The following is an 18,448-nucleotide window of genomic DNA, read 5'->3' as shown; positions in this document are numbered from 1 at the left end:
TATCCCCAGCATAGCTCAGGCCCGCCTGCACCTGCCGCTTTTTCTCTATGCTAGCACCTTCCTCTCACCAACTGGGTCACAATCGCCTCTGGGCGAGCCTCCCGTTCTCAAATTATCCCCAGTAATTTCTAGGTTACTGGGGCCACACTCCTAGTGGTTCCACAGTTCCCAGAAAGCACTCGCAGACCCAACACACAAACCACCAGGATTCTTTCAGTCCAGGCAAGCAGAGTAAACAATTTTGTTCTTACAAAAAATGAACACAATGAAAAAAGTGTCATTAGCAAACAATAACAGGTAACCGAATTATGGATCAATTATAACACAAACTAAACATCTGTATATACTGTCTAAACAGTACCTGGGAAGGTCTGGACATATAACTGTTCACATCACAGCAAAGAGATCTGTCTCTCCTTCCTGGCTGTCTGAAGCAACAGTCACCACTCCAGGCCAATCAGAGCCCAGAGCAGTTAAGTTTAAAATAAAAACTAGTTACATCACTACAGATACTTTCTATTATTTGTGTGCCAAATAGACAAGTCATCTTCTATAACAGCTTTAAGCGTAAACATGCAACATGCACCATCTGCTGGCAAACAGGAGAAATACACTTCAGAACATAATAGTAACATATAACATAGTAGATGACGACAGAGAAAGACCTGTATGGTCCATCCAGTCTGCGGAACAAGATAAATTCATATGTGCTACTTTGTGTATACCTGACCTTGATTTGCATCTGCCATTTTCAGGGCACAGACCGTAGAAGTCTGCCCAGCACTAGCTCCGCCTCCTACCACTGGCTCTGCCACTCAATCTCCGCTAAGCTTCTGAGGATCCATTCCTTCTGAACAGTATTCCTCTGTGCATTTTTGAATTCCGTTACCGTTTTCATCTCCACCATCTCCCGTGGGAAGGCATTCCAAGTATCCACCACTCTGTGAAAAAATACTTCCTGACATTTTTCTTGAGTCTGACTCCCTTCAATCTCATTTCATGTCCTCTAGTTCTACCGCCTTCCCATCTACGGAAAAGATTCTTTTGCGGATTAATACCTTTCAAATATGTGAATGTCTGTATCATATCACCCCTGTTTCTCCTTATGTTCAGGTCAGCAAGTCTCTCCTCATGTCTTGTAACGCAAATCCCATACCATTTTTATAGCTTTTCTTTGCACCGCTTCAATTCTTTTTACATCCTTAGCAAGATACAGTCTCCAAAACTGAACACAATACTCCAGGTGGGGCCTCACCAACAACTTATACAGGGGCATCAACACCCCCTTTCTTCTGCTGGTCACACCTCTCTCTATACAGCCTAGCTACCTTCTAGCTACGGCCACCGCCTTGTCACACTGTCTCATCGCCTTCAGATCCTCAGATACTATCACCCCAAGATCTCTCTCCCCGTCTATACATATCAGACTCTCACTGCCTAACACATAGTCTCCCGTGGATTTCTACTCCCCAAGTGCTTCACTTTGCATTTCTTCGCATTGAATTTTAATTGCCAAACCTTAGACCATTCTTCTAGCTTCTGCAGATCTTTTCATGTTTTCCACTTCCAGGTGTCCACTCTATTACAAATCTTAGTATCATCCGCAAAAAGGCAAACTTCTAACACTTTGGCAGTGTCGCAAATATATTGAACAGAATCAGCCCCAGCACTGATCCCTGAGGCACTCCACTACTCACCTTTCCCTCATCTGAGCGAATTCCATTAACCACCACCCTCTGGCGCCTGTCTGTCAACCAGTTCCTAATCCAGTTCACCACGTCGGGTCCTATCTTCAGCCTGTTGAGTTTAAGAGCCTCCTGTGGGGAACCGTGTCAAAAGCTTTGCTGAAATTTAAGTAGATTACTTCTATAGCACGTCCATGATTCAATTCTCCGGTCACCCAGTCAGAGAATTCAATGAGATTTGTTTGGCACGATTTACCTTTGGTCTCGGATCTTGCAACTTATTGGCTTCCTGGAAATTCACTATCCTTTCCTTCAGCATCGCTTCCATTACTTTTCCAGTAACCGAAGTGAGGCTTACCGGCCTGTAGTTTCCAGCTTCTTCCCTTTCACCACTTTTGTGAAGAGGGACCACCTCCGCCGTTCTCCAATCCCTCGGAACCTCTTCCGTCTCCAAGGATTTATTAAATCTTTGAGGACCTGCCAGAACCTCTCCGAGCTCCCTCAATATCCTGGGGTGGATCCCGTCCGGTCCCATGGCTTTGTCCACCTTTTAGATTTTCAAGTTGTTCATACACACTCTCTTCCGTGAACGGTGCTATATCCACTCCATTCTCCTATGTACTTTTGCCAGTCAATCGTGGTCCTTCTCCAGGATTTTCTTCTGTGAAAACAGAACAAAAGTATCTGTTTAGCAAATTTGCTTTTTCTTCATCATTATCTACATAGTGGTTCGCAACATCTTTCAGTCTCTCAATTCCCTTTTTAGTCTTCCTCCTTTCACTAATATACCTAAAGAAATTGTTGTCACCCCTCCTTACCTTTCTAGCCATTTGTTCTTCCGCTTGTGCTTTTGCCAGCCATCTCTCTCTCTTCCAAAAACACTTTCTTCACAGTGGGGTTTGTAATAAGGGGAGTGGGGAGACTGGAGGACTTGAGAGACAGTGGGGTTTTTAATAAAGGGAGTGAGGGGGACTGAAGGACTCTCAGGACAGTGGGCTCTGTAATATGGGGGGGGGGGACTGGAGGGACAAGGGGCTATGATAGGGGGAGTGGGAGAGTGGGCTCTGATATTAACTGTCGTGGACAGGATGCTGGGCTCGATGGACCCTTGGTCTTTTCCCAGTGTGGTATTATGTACCTACTGCTTCTACTTATTTCTACAGCACTATTGGATGTATGCAGCACTATACACAAAACACATACGAGACGGTCTCTGCTTGACAGAGCTTACAATCGAATCAAGGCAAACAGGGCCAATCAGCGATTGAGGTGTTATCGTGGGAATGATTAAAATAGACTTGAGTACTGAACAGGTGAATGGTCACATTTAAAAGCAGCCTTAAAAAGGTGGGTTTTAGTATAGATTTGAATACGGTCAGACATGAAGCTTGATGTACTGTGTCGGGAGGAATACGGTGCAACAAAATAAAAGGAACAGAGTCTGGATTTGGTAGTGGAGAAGAATATAAATAGGAGAGACTTACCCGATGAATGGAACTCCCAGGGATGGGTGTAGGGAGAGATCAGAGTGGAGAGATTTATTTATTTAAAAATGTCTTGTATCATGCCTATCTACAAATGTAGGTGGCTTGCAAAGATGCACACAACATTAAAAAAAAAAAAAAGGGTAAATTACTGACATGAACAGACATCAAACTTTAAGGCATAAGACTGTATAAATAAATCCTATATTTTGAAAAAGTAGAGATCCAATATGTATTCAGCTCTGATGGCAGAGAATTCCATAAAAATGGGGCTGCAGGCATAAAGATAGACTCCCTATATGCATTTTGCCTAATAATGTGAAAGCTTGGAACCTCATGCAAAACCTGGTTGCTGCAGAATGCACATGTAAAGTTAGTAAGGGGAGTTTGAATTGTAAAGGGAAGCAGATGGGGAGCCAATGAAGTGACTTGAAAAGGAGTTGTGTAGCGACACTGACTAAAGCTAAGTAGTGTGGTAGAAGTTTGAATAGATTGAAGGGGAGAGATGTTTTAGTGGGAGACCTGTGAAAACAAGGAAGAGTTATCTACAGAAATGGAAAAAAAAAAAGTGAGGAGGAAAGATGATTCTTCAAGGACAAGAAGGGCAGATAATTCTCACATGTGAGTGATGTGATCCACTGTGCCCAGTGTGGAACGCTTTTATACGTAGTATCTTTTATGAGCTTGCGGCAGTGCTCCTACCGTGCATACACAAGGGCCTTCTTGCCTGCTGTGGGACTATGGCTCTTCATGGTGAGGAAAGAACATGCTGCTTATGGCTCCTCCCAGCACCAGAATGTGTGTGTGTTTGGTTTTGTCTTGTTTTCTCTTGCTTTTTGTGCCTTCCTTGCTGGTATTTTTTGCCCAATTGGGTGTCTTCTGTTTTGGAGATTTTTTTTTTCCCCCGCTTCCTTCCTTTACAAGTTTTTCCCCAGTTTTAAGCTTCCTTTATTTTTATTTCAAGGTGTATCCAGTGTTTGGGGCCAGACCATAAATCTACTGTTCTTTGCATATTCAGAAAAGAAGTTATCTAAAGTGGCTCAGAGAAACCTTTTTAGAGCAAGGTCAGATTCATCAACATTGGGTACATTAGTCCCCATGGCTGCTAGACCCATGTTCGACACTGGGAGTGGGCATGCATTGAGCAGCTCTCCACATGCCTAGAGGCAGACATCTGTGCAGGGCCCCAGGGACCGTTCAGCATTGGACGACACCAAGGAGGCATGAGGATTCAACTTCGTCACCGTCGGCACCAAGGGGTGTCAATGCTTGGCATTGGGTAAAGCCCAAGAAGCGCAAGCATCGATCCTTCTCTATGCATGGTGCTAGGAGCACTTGGGCACTGAGGGATCTAGTATGTGAGAAGCGTTGGCACCGAGAGGACCACTTCACCTTCCATTGAAGAGGTGAGTCTCCATGCATTCGGGACCAGGTACCCTAGTTGACGCTGGCAGTTCAGGCCATTTCTGACCTAGTACCCCAGCCTTTCCTGATATTGACCCTCAAGTACATCACAGCCGTGCTCAAAGAGCACTTGGAGAGGCTTCTTCAGCAGAGTGCATTGGCATCAGGGGTTCTTGTGCCAACCATGCCTCTGCACACTCCCTCAAAGGGTCCTCAGCCTGCACTGAGGTCTGATGCCTGTGCCACATGCAGTATAATCTGCAGCTGTCCATATGGCTACCCCCTCAACATCTATGGAGTAAGCTTCGCTGGAGTTGAGAATGGGGCCTGCATATCGACGCCATTCCAGGCAGGGACTTGGTTCCTCTTTCTTGAGGCAGGCTCACTCTCAGCCCTCCCACGAGGAGTTCTTTGACACCGATATGGAGTGCTCATCGGCTTCTGAAGATACAGGGTATGTCTCAGAAGAGAAGTCCTATGGTATTTTAATTGGACCTCTCCCCATCAGAGGAGAAGAGCCTTTTCTTCCCATCTTTTGTGAAGGAGCTGCCATCCTCATTCATTTGGAGACTGGAGCCCAGGGTTGAGATGTTGGAGGTCCTGGACTGACTCTCCTAAAGAGGCTGTGACTGTTCCTCTTCACAAGATCTTGCATGATGTTCAGGTGAAGAACTGGAAGTCCCCTCCGTCTGTTCCTATCCTCTCCAGTTGGTGGGAATTTGCTTTGGTGCCCCCAGGCAAAGAAGTTCAAACTCTAGACTCCTTTGGGACAGAAAATGTATCAGGCTTCAGTGCTGATATTCTGTATACAGTCATATCAGCTCTGCTCAAGCCTTTACTTGCAGAACCTGGTGCACAGTATGACTGATTTGGTGAATTCTCTCCCACCGGAGTAGGCCAAACCTCTTCACCAGCTGGCCAAGCAGCAGAAGGTGTCGTAAATTCCTGGCCAGGGGTGCTTACAATACTTTGACGTGGCATCCAGGATTTCTGCCCAAAGTATAGCAATGTGCAGACTCTCGTAGCTATGTGTCTCTAAGTTGAACCCAGGGGAATAATAATTTTGGAGAGAAGGTGGAGGAGGTTGCAGACCTTATCGAAAAGCAGTGGCAGCATCACATGTTGACACTCTCCTGCCAGCGCCTTCTACACCCATCTCATCTAGGAAGTTTTGGGCAAGTTGAAGAGGTTCATATTACTCGGAGACGTAAATACACTCCTCACCACCCTCAGCAGGCTGTCCTAGCACGCTCAATTTTGTCAACAGCTTGCATCTATGGCCCAGCTGGCTTCCCAATTAAAACAGGAGATTAGTTTGACTGGCTTCAGCAGTGCATGGCTGTAGTGCTAGTGACCAATTTGAATGACCTACCAGTGGGGGGGGGGGGGGGGCTGCTGAGGTGTTTGTGGGGTTTTTTTTTTTTGGGGGGGGGGGTTAGGGAAGATGGTCTCTTGTAAGCTCCGACTGGTGAGTTCTTAAAATAGTCTCTTGGTTATTCCCTACATTGGTGTCAATTACCACCAAATTGCCTTCCGAGAGCATCTTACCTCAGCTCTCGGTAGATGATATACTGTCTTTTTGTGGTTTACATAGTATATACAGGTACTTATTTATACCTGGGGCAATGGAGGGTTAAGTGACTTGCTGCACTAGCCACTAGGCTACTCCTGCAAAGGAGTGGTACTAGATGCAAAAAAGACTGCCACAAATCCTTGTGTTTTCTTCAAAGAAATTCAGAAGAGAGATAGCTGGCATGATGTGAATATTACAGCAAGCATTTGTTCCCACACCTTCTTTTTTTCAAATATATGGACTTCCTCCCTTTTTACCTTGCTCTCTATTTGTCTGGTTGAGTGCACTCACTACTTATATTTTTAAATATATTGTAAACCACCTAGATGGTATTCCCGGCTGGCAGTCTAGTAAATTATATTAAACTTATAGTGGGTAGACTGGAGGACTTAATGAGCTTTCCCCATGTTGCGGTCATCATTCTTTCTGTACTGTGCAGGTTTCCTTTCTTCTGTCCTCTTTTCATCTCACCACAAGACTGTCTTCTTTCCATGACCACCAGTGCAGTTTTGATTCACCCAACCCTAGCTCTTTTTGGATTGGGGGGGGGGGGGAGGAAGGTGGTGCTGCTGTTGACTTGCAGCTTTTTTTCTGATCAGCAGGTGGAGTTTTCAATCTTTCCTCCTTGGCCACTTCCACCTCTCCTTCCTCCAGTCCATTCTGCAACCCTCCTTCAACCCCTGCCTCCTTTTCTGAAATCAATGAAGAAGAAACTGCACACTTTCCTCTGATCCTATTCCCACCCACCTATTCGGCACACTTCTCCTTCTGTCATATCCTCAATCTTTCACTTTCCACTGCAACTGTTCCAGATGACTTCAGACATGCTGTAGATACACCACTCAAACATTCATTGGACCTTACCTGCCCTTCCAACTATTGCCCCATCTCCCTCCCTTTCCTATCCAAGATACTTGGACATGCAGTTCACCGCCATTGCCTTAACTTTCTTTCATCTCAAGCTATTCTTGATCCGCTTTAATCTAGCTTTTGCCCTCTACGTTCAACTGAAACAGCCTTTGCTAAAGTCTCCAGTGACCTGTTCCTGGATAGATCCAAAGATCTCTATTCTGTCCTCCTTTCTCAATCTGCTGCTGCTTTTGACACTGTTGATCACCACCTACTCCTTGATATGCTGCCTCGCTTGGCTTTCGGGGCTCTGCTCTCTCTTCGTTTTCTTATCTCTCCCACGCACTTTGTGTATGCTTTGGATTATCCTCCACTACTGTCCTACTATCAGTTGGTGTACCTCAGGGCTCTATCTTGGGACCTCTTCTTTTTCTCCATCTATACGTATTCCCTTGGTGCTCTGATCTCCTATTATTTTCAGTATCACCTTTATGCTGATGACTCCCAGATCTATCTCTCCACACCAGACATTTCAGCAGAAATCCAGGCCCAAGTTTCAACCTGCCTGTCTGACATTGCTGCCATCTGAAACTAAACATGAGCCAACTGAGCTGCTTATCTTCCCCCTAAACCCCACTTCTTTATCTCTGTGGGATAACTTTCATCCTCCCTGTCTCAGCTTGTAACCTTGCGGTCATCTTTGACTCCTCCTCCAACCCATTCACTATTTTCATAGGTTTGAGTCTGAAAGAAGAGTTCCACATAACTTATTCCAGTGATAGCATACAGAACTGCTAACGAGTGCTGCTGTTTGGGATTGGAGCTATTAATTACAGCCTTAAAGTACCAGCACATCTTTAGCTTTAAAAAAACTAAAACATCTTATGAATAACTACAAAGCATTAATATTGCAGGATTATGCATATGGGAAATCGCTGTTTACATGACTTAGTCAATAAACAGTGTTGGACACCATTGGGATTGCAGTAAAAGTAATTGCTGTATAACCCAAGTCTTTAGTTCTCCCCTTGGACCAAATTAACTATAATGAGTTATAAAGACCCATTTCAAGTACAGGGAGAGCTGTTTAGTTAACTGGAGGATTAGACAGTACATGTAATGATATAAATAAGCTGTTTTCAGACTAATTCATGACATCGAGGTATGCAAAAATCCTTCCATTAATTATGGTTGATGCTTAGTTGTGCCTATTTTGCTAGCTGTAAGTCATAATGAAGCAGCAAACTCGGAGGGGGGGGGGCATGCCAACCCCCTTTGATCATGAAGCAGATATAATTTTCCAGAATGCTTTAACTGTAAATGAGTTTTGGCTATAGAGTGTAGTTTCTTAAATCACTAAGGCATCTTATAGAACACTCCCTCTTACCTTTTAAATTTAGTATCTGTCTTCCATTGAGAGAGAAAACTATGGAGTATTGAATTGTTTTGGCATAAACTGAGTGAGTTCCCAATAATATATACTGCAGGGAAATTTAATGGGATGATATGCCTTTGGTTTTGTGTGTTTAGGAGGGGGGGGGGGAGTTGTGCAGGTGAACTGGGGGTAGTTTATATGAGTAAAGGTTAAGATCCCTTGCCTAACTTGTAGTATCGTCGTGTGTTCGCCAAATTGGGTTTTGAAGAAGTAGTGTTCTTCATCTCTCCCCTGTGGGGTCTGGTATTGTCCTCTCCCCCGAAAAGCCACAGCTCCCACTTCGTTTTCTTCTCCCTTCCATCTTCCTGAACAGAACAGAGGGATCCACCAAAAGCCCCCCCCCCCCCCCCCCCCCCCCGCCTATTGTACTACCCTAGTGGTCTAGTGACTCATTGGGGCAGGAGTGAGCCCCACTTGCTCCTGCCAATGCCATCTCTATAGTAAAAATGGCTGCCGTGACTTCCAGTGGCAGGTCTCGTGGCATTTGCTACCGGAGGTCATGGCAGCCATTTTGAGATTGGAGCCAGCACGAGCAGGGCGGTAAGGTAGACCGGGGGCCCTGTCGGGGGGGGGGGGGGTGGAGGGAAGAAAAGTGGGAGTTGTGCTTGTTTGGGGGGGAGGGGGGAGAGACACGACAGGAAAGGAGGAATGCCAGACACCATGGGGGTGTAGGGTAGGTAGGTAGGTCTCGAATATAAACTGAGATTAAATCTTTGATGCCTGCCTTTGGCCAAAAATATCTGTTTATATTTCAGTATATACGGTAATTGAGCTATGATCATGGAATTGCAGGAAACCCTAATTACACAGTCATTTGTTAGGACTGATGCTCGGCATCATGTTTCTAGCTAGCATTAGGAGTTGGGTTAACTGTATCTGCTATGAAATTTTCTTTTAATGAAGGAAAGATTTTGAACTGGTTTTGGTAGGATCTTTTCAGAATGACATTACAACCTCTTGTATACACTATAGTAGTGCTGCTCAACTCAGTCCTTGGTACACCCCGCCAGTTGTGTTTTCAGGATATCCACTATGAACATGCCCAGAATACAAAAACATGTTTGTTTTTGTTATAAGGTGGGACGAGATAGTTGATAAAAGGAAATCTAAAGAGAACATTAATTCAAAAAAATAGTCTCTAAAGAAAATACAATTGCTTTATGAGACTAGCTGACCAATCAGTGTTGGGGTTCCTGTATCCCATTAGAAAGACCCTTGACCCATAGCTACAATCTTATCACTCGGAAATAGTTAATTGTGAACGATCAAAAAAATATAAGTACAAGATTATTTTATTACACATTTACAAGGAAACTTAAAGAGCCCTCCCAGGGCCAAAACCCTTGCATGCATCAAAAGAAATGGTCTTTGTTTCTGTGTAACTTTATCATCAGGGAAAATTTGGACTTTCGAAGTACAAAAAGTAGACAAACCATACTTGAAATATAATTTCAAATCTATCATTAAACCAGTCATTGTGACCAGCAGTGTAGAGGGTATTGCTGCCTTTCTTTAGAAGATTCATGGAAAGCGGTTAGGTCCAAACTATCCTGTGATATTGGAGGAAAAAAAACATATATTCCTCCTTCAGGCTCCTTTTTCTTTACAGAAAAATAAACTTGGTATTGGAGGTAATGATTGTGGTGGCAATACTTCTAACATATATCTCTCAAAACATCCTTTTTATCTGAAACCACAAGGATCTTAGGAAAAGTAATCAAACGTAAATTCTCATACGAGCTGCTGGGGCTCCATAATGATAGTGACTCATGGGAACGGAACAAAATGCAAAGAATGCTGCCTAGTGGCAGCAAAATGCCTTATAGCGCGAAAATGGAAAGATACTAAGCCTCCTTCCATGGGCGAGTGGAAGGGAAAATTAGAACAACTTATAGCTATGGAACGCTTAACGGCATACCAGAGAGATGGGGAGCTGCGGTGTAAGAGGGGATGGACTCGGCTAAGTGATTGGGTGAGGACAATTCAGATAGGATGGGGGGCGGGTAGGAAGGGGAAGTGGTATATATATATAAATTCAAGAGGGTTTACAGGGGCAGGCTGCAAGGGGGGGGGGGAGGGGGTTATCTCCTATGGCTCTATATTAGGAATGTGAGTTATCAGTTTAAACAGACCAGCTCTGAATTAACGGGGAGACTGAGATGTCGTTCCGTTCATGGTTATAATTTGTTTCTCTTTTCGAACTGTTGTTGAGATATTTATACTGCTTTGTTGATTTGCTCTGCTTCTTGAATAAAAACATTTAAAGTGAAAAAAAAATCTCTAAGAGCTATATTCTCCAAGTTTTCCAATTTTAAATCTACAGATGTTGAACCTTTGACCAAGGAAGGCTGTAAGAGGAGAGGTAGATTTTTATCTCGGTATCCCAAGTTTGAAGAGTATTCTGTAACACAGATTTTTTTTTTCTCGTGGCTCTACCTTTTCTTCCATAATAGTTAAATTAGCTTGGTCAGAAGACTGTTGAGCTGCGAGTGATTTACCTATCATGTTCCGAATTTCCTCAGCAAGTCTTACTGGTGAAAACGGTGCTCCTAAGCTAGTACTGGCCCTGGGAGTCATACCTATAGTTTAGTGGGATAGTCGAAGCACCAAAAACAATTTGCCAAAGATAGTTTAGACAGGACAGCAAGGGGCTAAAACCAGTGTATTAAAAAAAAAAAAAATCACCAAACAAACCCCCAGCTACTAAGGTTAAAGCCAGAAAAAACCTGCACTGTACTCGAGTCCATTTTCATCATAGGCTTAATCTACCAGTAAAAGGCAGTCTACAAAAAAAAAAAAAAAAAACTCCACCTAATGTGGAGAAAAACTAGACTGCCCCCCCCCCCCCCCCCCAATAGCCAAATCACTTAGTCACTGCTAAAGTCTATTACAAAAATCGAACATATCACCACAAAAAGCAGTGTAGGAAAAACTCTACCTAATGTGCAGGAAAACCAGACCCCCCCCCCCCCAAAAAAAAAAGGTTTATTACAAAAATCAAACACATCACCAGTTCCAAAAACAATCAAAACATTCATTTTACTCCAAAAAAAAAAAAAAAAAAATCAAGCACTTATCGTCAGGTGTTTATCGCCATCAGTTCAGGACCAATCTGCATTCTCAAAAACAAGGCAAACGATCTGCAAAATCCAACGTGGTGAATAAGCCAGCAGATCAATATAACATCAAAAAGTATTTTATACAAGGGCTGCATCAGGGGCTAGAATAAACATATTAAATCATAAATTATACCCAAATCATATCGAATATTAAAAATATAAAATATACATGTGAAGTATAGACATGAATCATCAATAATAAAAATTGCTTTCGGAATTCAACTCCATAAATAGAATTACATATAAATAAAACCAACATATAAATCACAAGATGCATTTATCTATATACTAATATAATGATCTAATACGATAACACACATCTTAACATAAAAAAATGTATACATTAAAAAAAAAAGTATGTAAGTACATATAAAATGTGTTAACAGCAAAGAAAGGGCACTTATGCAAACCAAACGTGTGTGTATGTATATATAATGTATATATAATATAATATATATATATATATATATATATATATATATACATATACATACATACACACACACACGAACGTTTGGTTTGCATAAGTGCCCTTTCTTTGCTGTTAACACATATATATATATATGAAAACCAAATTTAATTTATGAAAAATTGAATAAAATCATGAAATGACATGAAATTATAAAAGGACACGTACCTAGTCTGTATCTTTCTAAAAAAGAACTACAAAACAAAAAAACATTTCGTTATGCCATTCAAAAAATGAAAAGTAATTTGAAAATAAATTTATACCATTTAAAATTGTGAAGAATAAGAAACATGAAAAATTAATCAAGAATTAAAAAAGACGAAAAATGCAAAAAGTACGTAAAATATATAATACTGTAAATTATATAAGTAGTATGTTGGTTTTAATTTATATTTTTATGTAATTCTATTTATATGGAGTTGAACTCCGAAAGCAATTTTTATTTTAATATTGTACATGATTTATTTGGGTATAATTTATGATTTAATGTTTGTTTATTCTAGCCCCTGACGCAGCCCTTTGTTGGGCGAAACACGGCCTGTGTCGGGCATTTGTCTTGTAAACGGTATCTTGAATAAAATACTTTTTGATGTTATATTGATCTGCTGACTTATTCTCCAATCTACGTTCTCGACAGAGCTGCACCAGATCTCATGAAGTTCCAAAGAGCACTGCACAGATGGCAAAGAAAAAAAAACCCTGACAAGGGCTGCTTCAGGAGGCAGAACTGGCTTTTAACATTAGTAGCCTGTTTGGTTTTTTGAGGCTTTTGATAAAATGGTTTTAGCCCCTTGCAGTCTTGTCTAAACTCTGGTAAAAACATTTTTTGGTGTTATGCTTAAGCCTTCTGCAGCAAGTGCCTCAAAGCATTTTCCACTCCATAAGGCCCTCATCCACATGGTGACGTAGGAGTCTACTGGATGGTCCTCGGGATGGCGGGGGCTGTTCATCGTTCCTCTTCACTCTTCACTGATGAGGTTGAGAAGTGTTGGGCCTTCCTGAAGGTGGACACTCTGGTTACTTCAGTTATGAAGTGCTGTACCTGTCCCAGGGGGTTTAACACTTAAGGAGCACCATCAGCTCTGCCTGGTATTTTTGGCATTCAGGTTGCTATTTCTGGCAGTTATGTAGCTCCGTGCCGCATTTGGGCTCATATGCGCACTCTGCAGCGGGCTGTTTGGTCATTGGTCTTGAGACTTCATTGTCCTCTGCTGCCCAAGGTGAGGCTCTGTAGCCTAGTGGGACAGGCTGGTTTTCCTGCTGAGGTGTTCCTCTGGATCCTTGCAGTGGGTTCTTATAACAATGGATGCAAGTCTCTTAAGTTGGGGAGGTTGCTTTCTGGCTGGGGGAGCTCAGGGCACCTGGTTGAGCCAGGAAACTTCCTGGTTCATAAATTGCCTGGAGTCCTGGTCTACCTAGCTCTGTAGGAGTTTCAGCCATTCCATGAGAGGAAAACAGTCACTGATGCCGGACACTGCCATGGCAGTGGTGTACATAACAAAGCAGTGTGGCTCCAGGAGTTAGGTGATGGCCCTGGAGGCAGTGTGTCTGTCAGTGGGCAGAGATCCATCTGTAGACCCTTTCAGAAGTCCACATTGCAGGCAAGGACAAGATACAGGCAGAATTTCTCAGGCCCTCCCTCCTGGATCACTGCAGCCCTCCTCAGTTTGACTTGATTGTGTCCAGGATCCAGCTCTTTAGTCAGCAGAGGGAACCGGCCTCCCAGGGGATAGATGGACTAGGGGAACATTCACTATTTCTGGGTTAAGCGGTGTAAAATGTTTTGTACTTTTTTGGGATCTTGCAAGGTATTTGTGACCTGGATTGGCCACTGTTGGAAACAGGATGCTGGGCTTGATGGACCTTTGATATTTCCCAGTATGGCAATGCTTAAGTACGTAAGTCATCCTCATCTGATCCTGCTGGTGGCGCCAGACTGGCCTTGCAGGCCGTGGTATGTGGTTCTCAAGCACTTCCTGGTGGAGGATCATTTTCCACTGCAAAGGAGCTGGAGTCTGCCCCGGCAAGGCTTGGCCATTGTGAGACCATTGGAGATGTGTGGGGTCTCTCCCTTGGTGGTCTCTATGCTACTACACTCCAGGAAGGCCTCTAGGTCCTTGGCTTCCGTCAGTATTTCCAAGTTCTTGAATCCTGGTGTGGGGAGCTGTTTCTGTCTCTTGGAGGGCTCAGATTATCAATATTTTGGGGTGTTTGCTGTTAGGTCTGGATCAGGGACTGGCTGTGAGCTCCCTGAGGATCCAAGTGGCAGTTGCCAGCTTTCATGGGAAGGTGAAAGGTATCTTTCTGGCTTTGCGTAGAGGGGTGACTCATTTGCGCTTTCCGCTACTCCTTGCCTTTCCTTCCCTTCCCGATTCTTATGATACGTTCCCTTCATTGGACCTCAGTCTAGTGCTCTGGGTGCTGTTCAAGGCTCCATTTGAGTATTTGTGCTCTTTCTACCAAGGACCTTATCAGGGCAGTATTATGTATGCTTATTAGGTGTATCGTTAGTATTGTGCTAACGTATTATATCGCTGGTATTTGAATTTGTTCTGTTGTGTATTTTTGATACTCTTTCACGGTAGCTCTATTAGGTTTGTTTACTGTTTTCAAGTCTACCTCGTTTATTGCATTTGTTTATTTTACTATTATGCTTTTAAGTTGTAAGTTTTATGTTACACTGAACCTGCTCTACACGGAAGCTCTGTTTCAATTTTCAAGTTTACCTCGTATTTTGTTCTTGATTATGTTGTTACAGCTTTCAATTTAGTATGTTCAAATTTACCTTATTGTATTTATTTTTGGTTATTTTATTATGCTAACAAAATTGTAAGGTTTTTTTCATGTTAAACTGTACCTGCTGTACAGAGGCTTCGTCTTCGCTCGCTGGGTATTGCTACAGTTCCCAATTGTGGATCACCTTACTGAGAACTGTTCGAGCCACTCTGATCCATCTCAGCATCTGGATTTCCATCGTCTTAGTCTCTCTTCCCTTTCCCTTTTACTTCTTACCCTGATCCTTCTCCCCTGACTAATGTAAATTGTAATTGAATTATCAGTACATTGTGTAAGCCACTTTGAGTCTGCTTCATGTGGAAAAAGTGGGGTATAAATGTTCATACATAAGAACCAGAGGAGAGGGGTTAGGATTCCTGATGAGAACCTGACAGAATTAGACAGTGGATCTACTAAGTGTGGAGTATCCCTAAAGGGAGTTGGGGAAAGATGGAACATGATACTCCTTTAGTGGAAAGACTGAGCCTCTCCCTCAAAGATACAGATAATAAATTTATCATTTTATACTGACTACCGAAAATTGCTTTTGACTCCACATCCCTTGCAATTCAAACAAGTAATTGAACCATGTGGGGCTCCATAAACAAGAGCACCTTGATCAAACAGTGGATGCTTCATTTCACCAATCACAAGAGGGATGAGGCAAGAGCATCAACTTAGAGGTGGCTGCCCAAGGCTGGGATGATTAACTCTTTTTTTTTTTTTTTTTTTTTTTTTTTTTTTTTTGGGGGGGGGGGTGGGGGGAAGCACTTGCCAGTTCTTGGACCTTGGGGCAATCTTAGCAGGTGGTAGCAAAGGTGCTGGTACTAGATATAAAGCAGGGCTTTTTTTTCCCCAGATATTCTATATTTAAGGAGCCATTGATACTTTCTAGTTTAGGTAGCTAAATGATCCCTTTCTTGGTCCTTTCTAGTACTGTAAATGCTACTGTTCTTTTCCAGATGCTCCTTGGTGTGGCCACTGTAAAGCTCTTGCTCCAGAATATGCCAAAGCTGCTGGTATACTGAAGTCAGAGGAGTCTGAAATCAGATTGGGCAAGGTTGATGCCACAGAAGAGTCGGAGTTAGCGCAACGGTTTGGTGTTCGTGGTTATCCAACAATTAAATTCTTCAAGAATGGAGACACCGCATCCCCAAAAGAGTATTCAGGTAAGGTATAAATGTCCTTTAAAACAGCAGTACCTACTAGATTCTTCAAAATCGATCATGGCTCTGCTTCCTTGTACAAACAGATGCCAGCAGATACGATCCTTGCCTGTACCTTATTCACTTTCTGATTTTTTGCTGTTTGAGTGTTCAGTTTTAGCATCTTCCTATCTCAGCCAGCCATTAAAACAAGAATTGTCCTGTTATAGACTAGGGTTCATTCTGGAACTCAGTACAGCTGTGAGCAAGGACTGAGTCTGGGATATTGTCATACTCTGCACACATTTTCCTTATGTATCCACCTGGTTTAGTGTCATTTTGCTATTGATTTGATTTTCCTTTGATCACACTTTCATGGGTCTATTTGAACTTTTATTGGATCACAACAGATCATAACTTACTGTATGTACGCAAATACAAGCTTATTCCAAGTGTAAGCTCAGGAGTTCCCCTGAAAAAGGGGTGAAAACTGTTAACGTGAATATAAGCCAGAAATGGGCATAGTGTTGGGGAATACTCCCCCCCCCCCCCCCCCCCCACCACACACACTTTCTCTCATACCTTTCCCTTACTTTCTCTCTTAGCACAGGTGATCTGACAGCAGTTGTGGTTGGATTCTTACACACATCTGAGCTAAACAAGGCAGATGCATTACCTGGCCTGACTGGTGATACAAGTTTTAAATTTAAGCTTCAGCACCTTTTACCACATAATGAAACTAAGGAGAGAGCCAACTAACAGAATTCCTTTACCCACTGAATACACACAATGAAATACCCACGGAAGTGTTTGGGATTCAGTGGTACTTTATCACAGCCTTTTGGTTAGAATTGTGATGAAGAGAGCTTGTTACTTTGGCCTCAAAATGACATTGTCTATTTTTGTTGCAGCTGGTAGAGAGGCTGATGACATTGTGAACTGGTTGAAGAAGCGCACTGGCCCAGCTGCCACAACCATTGCAGATACTGCTGCAGCTGAAGCCCTTTTGGAGTCTCATGAAGTTGCTGTGATTGGATTCTTCAAGGTAGTGAATCCAAATTGTATAACTGGAGTGGTAGTAATGGGACCTACCACCTCTCTGGTCTGAGTGGGCACTTAATGCACATTGGGCTTCTTTGTATGGTAGCTGGAACCTCCCCACGTGAGAAGGCTGCTTCACAGTAGGTGAAAGGGTCCCAGTGTCCCACTGGGGAGCAGTCTTGTGAGACTGGTAGGTTTTCACTGATTCGGTGCTCTTGCACAAGACTCACTTTAGCGATAGAATCCTGAGTGATTTACATGTCAGGATTGGGGTAATTCAGGCTGTAAGAAAAAATTTGAGCACATTTTTCTCCTTTCACAGGATGTGGATTCTGACTTGGCCAAGGTATTCCTGGAGGCGGCAGATGCTATCGATGACATTCCATTTGGAATAAGCTCTCATGATGATCTTTTCTCAAAGTACCAACTTGATAAAGATGCAATAATCCTGTTTAAAAAGGTGAGGAGGAATCTTTTTGCAAATGCTGTGTAATGAACACATGCAGGCACTGAATTTAATGGGTCATATGGATAATGTTTGCTCTTGGCAATGGGCTGTGGAAGAAGGGGACATTTTTCTCGGTGTAAAATGCCATATCTAAATGGTTTTCCAGTCTAAGTATTTCAAAAAAGGCTGGCAAAATTGCACATGTAAGATGGTAAGGGAGGCTGAATTAGCACACGTTTTAAACTTGAGCAGTAGCTGTCTGTGCAAGAGATCCAGAGTGCTTAGGATTTAAATCTTCTGTATACAAGGTAGTCTCCAGTCATCTGTTCAACAGCTTGGTCAAGTCACCTCTTTGTCCTTACTACTGCTCTCAGGGCAGTTGCTCGACAAAATGTCAACCCAGGCATTGGCTGCTTTTGTTTGCCGCGGTCCTTTATTTTTATTGAACATTTCCAGCAAACAATACATAAAGTAAAATTCTCTCACACTGAGGATGTGTCTCGAGGAGCTACAGCCCAGGTCAGAAGGGTTACGACAGCTGTTCTAGTTGGTGGTTCGATCATTAGGCATATAGATAGCTGGGTGGCTGGTGGATGTGAGGGTCGCCTGATCACTTGTCTGCCTAGTGCGAAGGTGGACCTCATGCATCACCTAGATAGGATTTTAGATAGTGCTGGAGAGGAGCCGGCTGTCTTGGTGCATGTGGGTACCAATGACATAGGAAAATGTGGGGGAGAGGTTCTAGAAGCCAAATTTAGGCTCTTGGGTAGAAAGCTCAAATCCAGATCCTCTAGGATAGTATTTCCTGAAGTGCTACCTGTGCTATGCGCAGGGCCCAAGAGACAGGCAGCGCTCCGGAGTCTCAATGTGTGGATGAGACAGTGGTGCAGGGAGGAGGGTTTTAGATTTGTTAGGAACTGGGCAACATTCAGGGGGGGGGGGGGGGGGGGGGAGAGAGATCCTATTCTGAAAGGATGGGCTCAGCCTTAACCAGGGTGGAACCAGGCTTCTGGCATTGGCA

At 43.1% G+C, this 18,448-nt stretch overlaps 1 protein-coding gene across 1 annotated transcript in view; it reads left to right on the top strand.

Moving 5' to 3' along the window:
• Window positions 1-18,448, top strand: part of P4HB (prolyl 4-hydroxylase subunit beta) — a 33,883-nt gene that overhangs the window by 1,096 nt on the left and 14,339 nt on the right. Inside the window, exons 2-4 of the mRNA XM_030205160.1 lie at window positions 15,756-15,962; window positions 16,850-16,983; window positions 17,302-17,439. Of these exons, the coding sequence (XP_030061020.1) occupies window positions 15,756-15,962; window positions 16,850-16,983; window positions 17,302-17,439 (479 nt within the window). The remainder of the gene's footprint in view (window positions 1-15,755; window positions 15,963-16,849; window positions 16,984-17,301; window positions 17,440-18,448) is intronic.

Source organism: Microcaecilia unicolor, chromosome 6 (assembly GCF_901765095.1).
Source record: "Microcaecilia unicolor chromosome 6, aMicUni1.1, whole genome shotgun sequence".
In the NCBI taxonomy this organism is placed as follows: domain Eukaryota; kingdom Metazoa; phylum Chordata; class Amphibia; order Gymnophiona; family Siphonopidae; genus Microcaecilia; species Microcaecilia unicolor.
This window is presented reverse-complemented; position numbering and strand designations above follow the sequence as displayed.